At 40.2% G+C, this 13,006-nt stretch overlaps 2 protein-coding genes across 6 annotated transcripts in view; one reads left to right on the top strand and one right to left on the bottom strand.

Annotated features, from left to right (window-relative positions):
- The window catches only part of AOPEP (aminopeptidase O (putative)), a 404,684-nt gene that overhangs the window by 40,472 nt on the left and 351,206 nt on the right, over positions 1 to 13,006 (bottom strand). The gene's annotated exons all lie outside the window — the stretch shown is intronic.
- Positions 1 to 13,006, top strand: part of FANCC (FA complementation group C) — a 187,981-nt gene that overhangs the window by 169,985 nt on the left and 4,990 nt on the right. For all 5 annotated transcript variants that reach the window (XM_072414976.1, XM_072414977.1, XM_072414978.1 and 2 more), the window contains 3 exons: positions 4,520 to 4,595; positions 4,815 to 4,989; positions 8,943 to 9,149. In XM_072414976.1, coding sequence (XP_072271077.1) covers positions 4,520 to 4,595; positions 4,815 to 4,989; positions 8,943 to 9,149 — 458 coding nt within the window. The remainder of the gene's footprint in view (positions 1 to 4,519; positions 4,596 to 4,814; positions 4,990 to 8,942; positions 9,150 to 13,006) is intronic.

The raw sequence follows: 13,006 nt of genomic DNA, 5'->3' as shown, positions 1-13,006 counted from the left end.
TTAAATTTCCTGCCTAGCAGTCCCACCCCCCAACCAAAGATTCGTGCGCAGATATCTGCCTCCCCTGGCCTCCCGTCCCCAACGTTCACACGCTGGGCATCACCCGGTTGCGCAAAGGCCCGGCCAGCATCGCCAGGATGGAAAATCCACCCTGAGCCACACTTGGGATTACCACCAGAAAGGTTAAAAGGATAATTATCTTTTTGTCTAATCTGGTCATCATATACAGACTTCCAGCATCCCTATTTGAAATGGACAGAAACCATTTTTTGTACGTGGGGCTTTTAAGGCAGTATATACAAAAACATGATTATATATAAAAAATAACCTTTTATTTACAAAATATTTAAAATGTAACACACAATACATACACATTAAAAAACATTAATGATTCAACCATACAACAGAGTTTCAAGTATGGCTGGAAATTTGGTTGGCTAATTAGAATCATAGTGCTGAATTTAACAATAATAGCCTAAGTTAGTAAAATTATTCAGCTTTCCTGTAACGAACCAACGCATTTTGCAGATTAAATCCGCTTCATCAGGCATTTAGTATATACAGGTAATAAATATAACAGCACTACAACAAAGTACAAAAAACGAACCATTAGTTTTAAAATACATAGACCATCAAAAAATAAACTGATAAATATACCCTGTACATACCAATAAACATAACAAATGTTTAGAAACAGTATAAGAGGTAGAGGAGGACCACGGCAAGGAAAATGGACACACACATCCAGATAGGGCAACTCAGGAGATCCAAATAGACAGAAAAGTTGTTGAAGTTTGTTCAAATTATAAGCTAAATGCCAATCCCACAGGGAGAAGCAACAGGGAAGCGAGCTGTAATATATATACTGTGAGTGAAAGAAGTATTTGATCCACTGCTGCTTTTGTACGTCTGCCCTCTGACAAAGAAATGACCAGCCTATAATTGTAATGGTAGGTTTATTGTAGGTGTGAGAGAGAGAATAACAACAAAAGAACCCAAAAACCCTATCAACCTGTCTGGCCACTCCGGGACCTTCATGTGCCCCTTCTTGAGCCACTCCTTTGTTGCCTTGGCCATGCGTTTTGGGTCATAGTCATGCTGGAATACCCATCCACGACCCATTTTCAATGGGTCATGAATGGGTATTTCTTTGTCAGAGGGCAAACGTACAAAATCAGCAAGGGATCAAATACTTCTTTCCCTCACTCTGTGTGTGTGTGTGTGTGTGTGTGTGTGTGTATATATATATATATATATATGTCTAAAAAGAATGTCTTTTAATATCAATATTATATGCTCTTTTAATATCAAATAATATACATTGTGCCATGCATAGGACCAAAAAAACTCCCAATAAATCATTCAGAAGCAATATTGGTATGCTTTCACAAATGGGCCATATGAAAGGCTTTAATAGCAACAAAGCATTATGAAAAGAAAAGTCCCGCTTCAAAAAAGGGGGCAATGTCCACCATGTAAGAAGAAACAATCAAAATATAGATGTTCTTACATTGCCCAAAGATAGCACACAGTTAAAGAAGTTTGTCCACTAAAAAGAATCTCCCATGGTGTCCCCAAAATTCATGGGTCCCCTAGAGCCGCATCAATATTCACCACCTCCTATTCACCAATGCGTGAAACACGTCCGAGGTAATGACGTCAGCAGGAGGAGGCCGATATCCGATGTTCTGACATGGAATGCTCCAAGCCCATCCATAGGAAGTGAGTGGAGCGAAGGGAGGTCGCAAACCAGACCTGGACATCCAGGGAGGGGCAACCAACAAAGGACGGCCAACCCGGAAGAAAAAACAGAGGGAGTGGAATGCAGGAAGAAAAACGGTAGGTCCCATTTATGAGCGCACCAACAATCAAAAAGGATAACTATCAAAAATCAAACAAAATATCAATATTATTAAATATGGTAATGGGGAAAAAAAACACCTCTCAAAGAAAGGACCTAAAACTAAATGTGTCATGCAAGCCGGGGAAGTAGTTTGCTCTGATAGATCCATCTAGTTTCGGCTTGTAATAGCCATTTATCTAAATCACTATGTCACGCATGGTGAGACATAGGCGATGCGGCTTTCATGGGAGTGGTGTGAGCTCTGAGAAGGGTTAGGGCACAGAGTCTAATTAGTAACCAGGTTTTCTCCAGAGCCTCTGATGGTGAGGATGTTGCGCTGCTGGTTATGCTGTTCCAGTGTTCCTGTCTGTCTGTGGATATTCTTGTGTCTTCCTGTTGCTTCCAGTGTCTCCTTTGTTCCCAGTGTCCGCGGTGGCCTGTGTCACTGGTGTCTGTCACATTTTCCTGGTATTTGACCCCTGGCTGACCTGACCTTTCTTGCTTCTGCCTGCCTCGACCCTGGCCTTCCTTGACTATTCTTCAGACTTGTGATTTGGTACTGTGTTTCATCCTGCCCACCTTGGTGTGCCCAAGGACTGCAACCTGGCAGTAACCTGGTGCAACATCCTCACAAACATCCTGCCCAAGGACTGCAACCTAGCAGTAACCTGGTGCAACATCCTCACCATCAGAGGCTCTGGAGAAAACCTGGTTACTAATTAGACTCTGTGCCTTGACCCTTCTCAGGGTCACACCAGTCCCATGAAAGCTGTGGCGCCCCCTAGTGGCCCTGTCCCACCATTTGTGACTTAGTGATTTAGATAAATGGCTATTTACAAGCCTCCTCTGGATGTCCACAGCATCCGGATTGAGACCTCCCTGCATGTCGGAACGCCAGATATCGGCCTCCTCTTGCTGAGGTCATTACGTTGGGCGTGTTTCACATGTGGGACACTGGGACGCTGCTATCCTGATAGTAGGTAGGTATAAAGGGTGGTGGATGTTGATGCGGACACCACGAGAGATTCTTTTTAGTGGACACACTTTTTTGACTGTGTGCCATCTTGTAAGCAATGTAAGTACATCTATATTTTGAATATTTCTTCTTACATGGTGGGCCTTGCCCCATTTTTTGAAGAGGGACTTTTTTTTGATAATGCTTTGTTGCTATTAAAGATTTTCATATGGTCCATTTGTGGAAGCATAACAATATTGCTTCTTAATGATTTATTGGTTTTTATTTTGCTCCTGTGCATGGCACAATGTATAATGTTTGATATTAAAAGAACATTGGCATTACTTTTTAGACTATATATATATATATATATATTAGTCTAGCCAATAAACAATATATAAAAAATAAATGTGGGATTGGCATTTAACTATTTGAACACACTTCAACAACTTTTTGTGTTTGGATCTCCTGGGTTGTCCTATCTTGATGTGTGTGTCCACTTTCCTTGCCGTGGGCCTCCTCTACCTCTTATGCTGACTCCTATGCCAGGTTGCATCATTTTTGGTATGTACAATGTATATTTATCAGTTTATTTTGTGATGGTCTATGTATTTTAAAACTAATGGATGTTTTTTTTGTATTTTGTTGTAGTGTATATACTGAACCCCTGCTGAAGCGGATTTAATCTGCGAAAGGCGTCGGATTGTTACAGGAAAGCTGATTAATTGTACTAACTTAGGCAAATATTGTTACATTCGGCACTATGACTCCAGTTAGAATTGCCAACCATAATTGAAACTCTGTTGTATGGTTGAATCACGGATGTTTTTTAATGTGTATGTATTGTGTGTTACATTTTTATTTTGAACATGCTTTCAACAAATATACATCAATGCACACAGCATAATAGAAAAAAGGGGCAGATATGGAGGACCACTTGGTCTTTTCCTGCCACTACTGTTCAGTATATCTTTGTTTCTAGCAGACAAACCAGAAAATGTATATAAATAAACTTTTTCCTCTTTCTAAAAGGAAAAGGTGAATGTTATAAAGACTGAGCTTTCCCAGTCTGTAACTCCGAAAGAATAACGTGGTTGTTGGCCATTTAATAAAGTTCTCCCAAATTGTTCTGTGCTTGCCTAGTTGCAGTGGTCCTTTTCTGTTAAAAAAAATTTGGGCATTCAGTGCTAGCGTTATTCCTGTTTGTTGACAGCCACATGTCTCCAACATTACAACTCTGTTGTGGTGTTCCTACTGATTAGCAAAATTAAGAAATTGTAAAATTCTAAAAGGTAGCAAAATGTCTGTGAAACTTTATGTAGTTGGAGTGATAGTAGTAGAGAGAATAATAAAAAGTATTTGTTAAAATGAGTTAAAAGGATGCATTAGAATGAGGCGTAAGAAAGATAGCATAGATGGACCTGTGAGGCATGAGGATATAATGTAAAAAGTATATATTGAAGATAAGTTAGGAGGACTACTTAGAAGTATGTGTGAAAAATATGTAAGAATAGAAATGGATTAGAGGGAATCATGAACAAATCATTGAGGTGCAGTACTTGACAACTGACAGTGGTGTTCAAGAGAAACAAGGAGGACCTGAGAGAAGTGTGTAGGAGGAATGACACAAAAGTGCAGTGAGGATTTTTCTGGATACTCTTGGCCTATCAACAAGTTCTTTTGATTTAAATTATTATTTAATAGCATTTCTTTTTTTCCAGGATTACATTCTCATTTCCATGTCCAACATTTGTGCACTATTGTTGAAATCCTCAGAAATATGGACAGGGAAGAGAGGTAACAAAATTTTTTCCCAATATACATTGTGAGTTACTGGCAGTGTTTGGCGTATGATTGATATTTTTTATGATAAGAATGTACTGTGTTATTACAACAGTAATATATATGTATCATATGTGAGTAATGCACATTTTACCGGTAAAAGATAATTCCACTGTCTTTTTAAAACAAATCATTCTGCTTTCTTGAAATTTTTTTTTTTTTTTTTTTTTACAGGTCTCCTGACTGTGTCTTTAAATCTTGGTATCTATTAATCCACTTTGGGGAATGGGTAGACATTGCAGCAGAGCAGCTGTTGACATCAGACTTGGAAGTTTCAGACGACCTGCTGTGGCTTTTGGCATTTTACTACAATCCTTGCAATAAGAACCAAAGCAGGGATAGAATAATGGTGGGTTTTACATGAAAATAGCTAATCTACAGTTGGAAAATGTTAAAAACAAGAACTGTGCGCTTGTTTGTTTGTGTGGTGTTTGAACCAACTGATAAAAATGCCCACTGACATTTCTACCTGTTTACAAACTGCAATGGTTTATTTATATGATAATGAGAGGTAACAAATTAAATGTTGCCTGCAAACAAAAGCTGTGGAAGGCAGCAGTGCCCTGGGGCAAACATTTTTTGTTTTTCACCGATGTTATGTCAGGACTCTATTAAAAAAGAAATAACTTGCTTTTGAGAAGCTGTGGACCTAACTGTTAATGTTTGAGGGCATTCTCATTGTTACTATACACTTCACACTGCTTCACAGTGACTGGAGGTTGCATTTTATATGGTTGTACAGTCAACTTTAGATCTACCAATAACCATATAGTAGAAGTGATTGTGAATGTCATTATTCGATTTTGCACTACCTGGATAAACAGACAGAGACATCTCAACAACAAAAAATCTGTTTTACAAATAAAGCACACCTTTAAATGTAAAGTTAAGCCAAGATCAGAGCCTTGTGATCAGAGTGCAGATACTGCCTTCTTCTTAAGACATTGCTTCACTACCTCCGCAAACCTTAATACAAATACAAACTTTTGATAAAGTTGGCTGTTCACACTTCCTGTGACAGGCACATGCATTGCAATAAATAATGAAATGTGGGCATGTAAAGGCTCCCTGTTTTTACAAACAAAGGGTCATACACTTTAAAGTGATATTGTTAGGAGGTGCTCTTCATGCCTAAAATCCCAGGTGGTGCCCCACCGCAGGAGGGCGAGCATGGCCTATTCCCTCCGGTGGCTGTGCTCGCAGTAGTAGTAGTTTTAGGATTAGTGCTCTGCTGGTTGCATCATGCTTGTCTCCCTCTGCATGTGTTTTCCTCTCTGCATCCCCTGCACTGAGGTGCAGACCTGAGTAGAATTTGTAGCTGTGCAGCAGCTGATTACCAGAGTGGTTACTGTGTAAGCCCATGCTGTCATTGGCTGCTGGGGCTTTATAGCCTCTCTGCTTCCAGTCCTCTGTGCCTGTTGTAGCGTTAGCTGGGCTTATCTGTGCCGGAGAGATTCTTATGTGTTTTTTCTGTTCCCTGACATTTCGCTTGTACTCAGCCTGGACCAACCTCTGCCTGTGACCCTGACTCTGCATTTGACTTGAGCTTGTTTTATGGATTTCCTGGTAATTCCTGTACTGTGGGCTCCTGGTCAGCTGCTGGCCCATCCCCAGACACCATACTCTGTACATGTCCTGGTGGCAAACGAGTGCTGGGAGACACAACCAATCTCCCGAGGCTGAGCGGGGTCTTGCTTTAGGTAAGGACTGCGGCGTTGGAATGGGGGGACCGGTGTCTGGTGAATACTTGTGCTGACCAGGGCCTTACTGATATACTTTAAATGAAACTAATTATAATATTTTTATTCTGTAATGTTTTAGCAAATGAGAATAAATGCTTCCCTCTGCTTATGGAAGACCTTACCTCTAGTTTTGAAGGAACTGGGGAAAAAAATACTGTAACAGGCTCTGGTTTTCCTGGCAGCAGTTTTGTGGGCCTTGAAATATAGATGCCACTTGGATGCTGAATATGCAGGTGTTCTCATTTAGATACTTTTTCTAACTGGGAATGCGATTGAACAACCCAGTTCTTTGTTTTTGTGTCCTCTTTTTTTCTCTATCTTCTTTAGCTTGGTTGCTGACCTTTCAATTCTTTCAGCTTTTACTCTCCCTCAGTAATTTTCCTTCTCAAAGACTGGTGTTCTAATTGTTTCTGATTGTTTTCGAAGTTTTTAGTTTTAAAAGTAGCTTATATGTCACATGTTATTACTGCTGCCATTTCTTTTTGCCCTTAACTTTGATTTCGGGGTAGATATCTCCTTGTATATTATTATATATTTATTTATTTATGAATATTGCTGTTCAGGTTTTTTTCACAAATAAAAAAATGTTCAAATTATCACTGACACACTGATGTTTTTTTATATACATGTTGATCTACTAAAATACCATTATTTTTCCTCCACTTACCAACATGCTGTTCTGAAATCAGATTGGGGGATTTTCATTCCAGCAATCTGTTATTATACTGTAATTACAACTGATCATTTACAAATCCTGTTGAATAATTTTTGTGTTTGCTAAAATAGTTAAAATATAGAAAGATATTTTTCAGTAAGTTTTCAATTTCTGTTTTCCCAATTAATAATTCATTTGTTAGCGAAATGCCCTGGCATCTTGATAATAGAGACCAACGAAACTCAGGGCATATAATTTTGCTTTTTCTAAATTTTAGTGTCAAACTGAGTGTCCCAGTGCCTATATCCAGCATCTACTGAAAGGTATTGGTCCGCTGTTTTCCATGGATTTCAGCACTAATCCCTCATTACAAAACTAATTGGAGACATCTGTGTGCTTGAAGTTCTGCATCGCTTTGGGCAGTGTCAGACAAAAGATTTCCTGCCAGTGATTTTTTTTTTTTTTTTTTTTTTTTTTTTTTTTTAACAATAACTTTCAGGGCATAAAAATTCATCACAGATTATGTGTTCATCGTCCTACTGTGTAAGTCACTTGGAATCATTTATTTATTAGATTGATTGATTGGATCCTGACACACAAAAAGGTATTTTCTGCCACCACCCTAGCTTTTCCAGATTCATCTGAACTAAATTGATGGGTGGCTACTGCCACCGGTACTGCTTTGCTTTATTCCTCTGGCAGTCTGCAAGTGTTGTCCCAGTTCCCCTCCCTCCTCCAGAACGCGACAAATTAACTCATGTCGAAAAAGGCAAAAAGCCTATAGCTGCCTGCACCCTTCTCCCCTGAGTCTGATAGATATACAATGCACATTAAAACAACCTAAATAACACACACAGATAGCTGCAGTATACCCTATGCTGCAATAAATAATTTGCCAACCATGCTGCAAAAGTAGTAATAAAATTGTAGCACAACAAGAAATGCATTAACTACTTTACCTGTGATTCAGTAATTAAATGGCATTCTTTGCTTTTGTTTTCCCTTCGGACACATTTACTTCATTTTATTACTTGTATTGTATCTTACAGAATCAACCTTGTACTAATTGTGTGTGGGCCTATTTCTAGTTGTTTCAGTATGTTATATGTATGTGCTTGTTAGTACTATACTGATTGTGTCTCGGAGGAGGTTTTTAGTGTCCGTACAGTTATTGGTTGTGATTGTGTTTAATTCATTTCTGTAAGAAGGATTGTGGCTTTGCTATTGGTACAACATTGTAAATTTTGGTTCTGTATGCTGTGTGTGTTTGGGGAGGGAGGATGTCCCAAAGTAGCAGGCCAAGGGAAAAAAAACCCTAAATCTAGTCCTATATCCCACCCACATTTCTCTCCGCAGATATGATGCCACAATGCCACTGCTACATTTATAAGGTCATATTTGGGCTTGCAAAGCTATTTGGTGCCACACTAGGTGGGTTTACATACTTTTGTGGCTATTAAGGAATATATTTGGATGAACATTTTTGTACCAAGAGCTTTCAATTATTGCAAGTAAAATTAATCTTTAATGGGTCACAGTATGCCCAGGAAGGGCTACACATAAATATTGAAGAAAAAAAGGGTTAAATCCTCTGCTGACCTCAATGGGAAAAATTACTTTGAGACAAAAAGTGACGTTTTACAGCTGTGACTGGAACAGAAGGTTCGGGGAAACCTTGGGATTGGCATTTGGAGAAATGTCACTGTAAAAATTTCAGATAATATTAACCCACAATATTTTGGAATTTGGAGAACAGATTGAGCCTTAGTTGGTTTCAAATATGGGCCGCCAAAAGGGACAGGGCAACGTGTGAACCAAAAAGCAACAGTATGCACTAAGGTGTTTTACCCTTAATTAGATCTGTGGATGTTTTTTTTTTTAATTGTCTCATGTTATATCTCCTAGGTGGAAGCCAAATCCATGTATGGAAGTTTAGTGTCACTCTTCAGAAATTCAACAGTTTGTGTTACATCTTTTAAAAAAATATTTTATGTGGAAAGTAAATCAAACAAGTGGCATACGTGTACTCTGCAGCTTATCAGACATCTATGTGTAACTTTCCTTCTGAATTCTCCTGAGTGGCATGACATCATCAAGGAGTGCATTTGTATTGTGAGTATTAAAATGTAACATGTGTCACAATTATTTTTAAAACCAATATCCTGACTTCTAACTTTCTCAACTCTTGGACTCCCTTCACTGTAAAGTTAAAAGTTGCTAAATGTAACCTTTTGCAATTGACCATCTCTAGCTACCACCCTAATGCCCAGCTTTTAACCTAATCCTGAAAATGATAGATCTACAGAATAAATTAAGCGGGAGCAGTGAGATCCTGCAGGTACAGCCTCCTCTCCAGCAAGTAAAACAGTGAACAGCACAGTAGTGACAACACTCAAATTTACTTCACATCTGGTGAGCAGTCAGAGGCAGCAGTGCCTTAAATCACTTTTGCTAAATTTTAAATAGGCCTAGGACACAACCAGCTGTTAGAACAGTGTCAATGACAGCTATGATTCAGAACTAACTCCAGGAGCTGATTAATTATCCTAGGCAACCGATCCCATTGTGGAGTGCTCTATATGAGTTCTCAGAAGCAGATTAGTGTAAATACAATAAGAACAAGGAAGAAACTTTTTGTAACACTTCCTCTTAGTCCACAGGCCAGAACAGAGCTGTAGCAGGCAAAAAAGAGCTGTTGCAGGAACACCTTACATCAAGTCTCCTTTCCTTTGGAGCAGTATATAAGGGCTGTAAATGCAACAGATTTTTCTTTTGAAGGAAATATATAGGTAGTAGTTGAATAATAATAATTCAAAATTAGCAAAAAGTGAATCCATCACATTTTTTCATTTGAGTCATTGCCCTTAAATAAATATGCAGATCGAAAAAAAATTATTTGGAAACAACTTCTGGGTTAGCAACCTAAAATATTAAAACAGTAAGCAAGACACCCTGACAGCATGCTCAAAAGTAAAAGTGAGCAATGTCATCCTCTAGAGCAGCGGTCCCCAACCTTTTTGGCCCCAGGGACCGGTTTCACGGAAGGAAATTTCTCTGAGGACCGGGGGGGGTGTGTGCACAGAGAGAAAAGAGAAGACATACTCTGGCGTCTTCTCTTTTCTCTCTGTGCACCTCTGCTGCTTCAAAGCGATCACATGACATCTGACAGCCAATCGAGCTGCATGTCATGTGCTCGCATTGCTTGTACACAGACTACTGTGTACATTTACCGGCATCTCATACAAACACCGCTGCGGACCACTTCCGGTCCGCGGATGGTGGTTGGGTGCCGCTTCGTTTTCAATAATGGATCATGTACTCGCGGCCCACTGAAAACACCGCCGCGGACCGGTAGTGGGCCGCGGCCCGGTGGTTGGGGACCGCTGCTCTAGAGGATTCCTCAGGAATGGCTTCCCTTTGAAACCAAAGGGAGCTGTGCATTCACACAGAGTAAAGGCTAGGCAGAGACTTACATAAAATCATTTAAAGGCAATACATTATGAAAAGATTTCTTTTTTGAAGAACCAACAGAACATACAGATACATCATTAAAACCATATAGAAAAGGTTACATAGGAAAGGCAATTACAGAGCATAGTAATACACTTTACTATTTCTGTTGTATAAAAACATCTAATACTATTGTGCAGTCTACAAGTAAACGGAACATCCTATGGATAACAGCTTCCTAAAACATAGGTCAAACTCAATCTGAGTACCATTGGTCACCAGTTTTCTGTAGTTAATAAAAGGAAATAGAAAAAAGAAGAAGGTAGAGAAAACAGAGTTAATGGAGGAGAGGGGGAAGGGTGGCGGGGTAGGTAAGGTGAGAAGGGGGGGGGGGTTGGTTATCGGATATGCCCGTATAGCGCTAGGGACCTAGACTGGAGGATGGAGTAGTCTAATATATAATCTGCCGAACATTTAAAGTCATCTCAGTAAAACCAGGTGTGTACCGGCCTATTAGGGGACTTATCCCTTGATGCCATAAGCTCTTCCATAAATTGTATATTGTTAACCGTGGAAATCCACTGTAGTATAGTAGGAGGGGTAGTTTGCTTCCATAATGAAGGGATACATGCCTTGGCTACATTTAATAGGTGGCGCAGCAATGGGGTTTTGTAGCTTTTCCTCGACAGTGTCGACACATGAAGCAAGGCGAGCTCTGGTTTATTAGCAATGGAGATTTCTGTGAGTCCTAAAATGATCTCTGCTACTCCAGACCAAAACAAGGTCAGGGCAGGACAGCTCCAGAAGATGTGTAACAAGTATTTGGATACATTTTTGTTAAACGGTCTGGGGTCCTATACCATCTTGTGAGTAATTTGTCTCTTGGTACCGGTTACTAATCGAGGCCTTGTGTCCAAAGTTTAGCATACAGTCCTTTTGTTCACGCGTAAATTGAATATTAAGGTCTCTCTCCCATTTAGGTATGAAAGGAGGGTCGGGATTATTGCTGGGCTCCAACTGTAATTTTTATACATGTGAAAGAATACCTCAATAGGTCTCCAGACATACATAAACTCTCCAATGGAGCAAGAGGGCGGCAAAATTCTGGTGCTGGTGGGAGTGAGGAAACAAAGTCCTGAAACTGCACTCTTCTCCACACATCCAAACAGGGAAGAGAGAGGTCCATTTGGATATGTTCAATCTTACCCCAATTATTGGAAAGCCTAAAAAATCGGGTCTTTCCTACTAGTCTGAAGTTTAGGGTGTCCCACCGTGCCTTCAGCACGAAAATATTTGATTACCACTTTAAGCGTCTCCCCTATCAAGGGGTGTTGGCGCAGAGCTGCACAGTCTTCTGACGGAGTCCATGCTGCTACACTTAGCAATATAGGGGAAATTGAGTCCTCCAGTCTTACCCACCCTTTAAAGCTACCATGTCTGCACCAATCCACTAATCGAGTTAGATGGACTGCCCTATGGTACAATATCCCTTGTTCTTTGGCAAGGGAGGGAGAGAATCAGTGTCTTTTGAAGGTTTATCTTGTAATCAGAAAATTGGGCGTAGTGACGTAGTTCTTTGAGAAAATTGAGGATTGTTATTTGGGGAGCAGTAATATAAAAGAAGGAGGTCATCTGCGTATGCAGCTACTTTGTGATCAGTAGGTCCCACTTTAATTCCTTTGATATCTGTGTTTTTACGAATGTGGCCTAATAGAGGTTCAAGAAGCAAAACAAAGAGCAGTGGAGACAGCAGGCATCCTTGTCTCGTGCCATTGGCGATAGAGAATGGACTGGATAAAATACCATTGACTGAGGCAGTAGGGTTGCGGTATAAGGCCTGTATCCAGTCAAAAAGGCGATTAGGGGTACAGATACTCCGAATTCACTTGGTCAAGCGCCTTTTCTTCGTCAGCCGAGAAAATCAAAGATGGAATTTTGTGTGGTGGCATGGTGATTTAGATTCAGCGTTCTCGTAGTGTTATCTCTTGCCTCCCTCAAAGGAAGAAACCCACTTTGGTCAGAGTGTATGAGGTTCTGGAATATAGGTGTCAGTCTACCCGCTAAGATACTAGAAAATAGTTTAACGTCGCAATTTAACAGCGATATCGGTCTGTAGCTTGCACAGGATTTAGCATCTTTATCAGGCTTAAGTATAACCGTGTTTTGGGCAGTGGATGAGTCGGCCGGTAAGGGGCGCATTAAGAGGGCATTAAACGCAGTCAAAAACAGGCGTGTTAGTTGAGGCAAGAATCATTTGTAATAGGCCAGTGTGAACCCATCTGGGCGCCTGTAGTTCTGTATCGCTAATGGGAGCATCAAGTGCACCCAAAACATCCTTTAAGGAGTCAGCTCACCTGAGCTTGAGTGCACACAGGACACAAATGCACAAGCCCTTTTCCGTCCCTATTGCTTGTGCTAAAGCTCTCCCACATTTATTGCTATATTGTATATTGCTGTGAAACAGTGTTATTTGTAGCTGGTCCTCTCTTTTGACCCTGTTGTATTAGTGTGCGAACGCC

Source organism: Pyxicephalus adspersus, chromosome 6 (assembly GCF_032062135.1).
Source record: "Pyxicephalus adspersus chromosome 6, UCB_Pads_2.0, whole genome shotgun sequence".
Taxonomy (NCBI): Eukaryota; Metazoa; Chordata; class Amphibia; order Anura; family Pyxicephalidae; genus Pyxicephalus; species Pyxicephalus adspersus.
The sequence above is the reverse complement of the archived record's forward strand: the minus strand, read 5'-3'. Positions and strand labels throughout refer to the sequence as shown.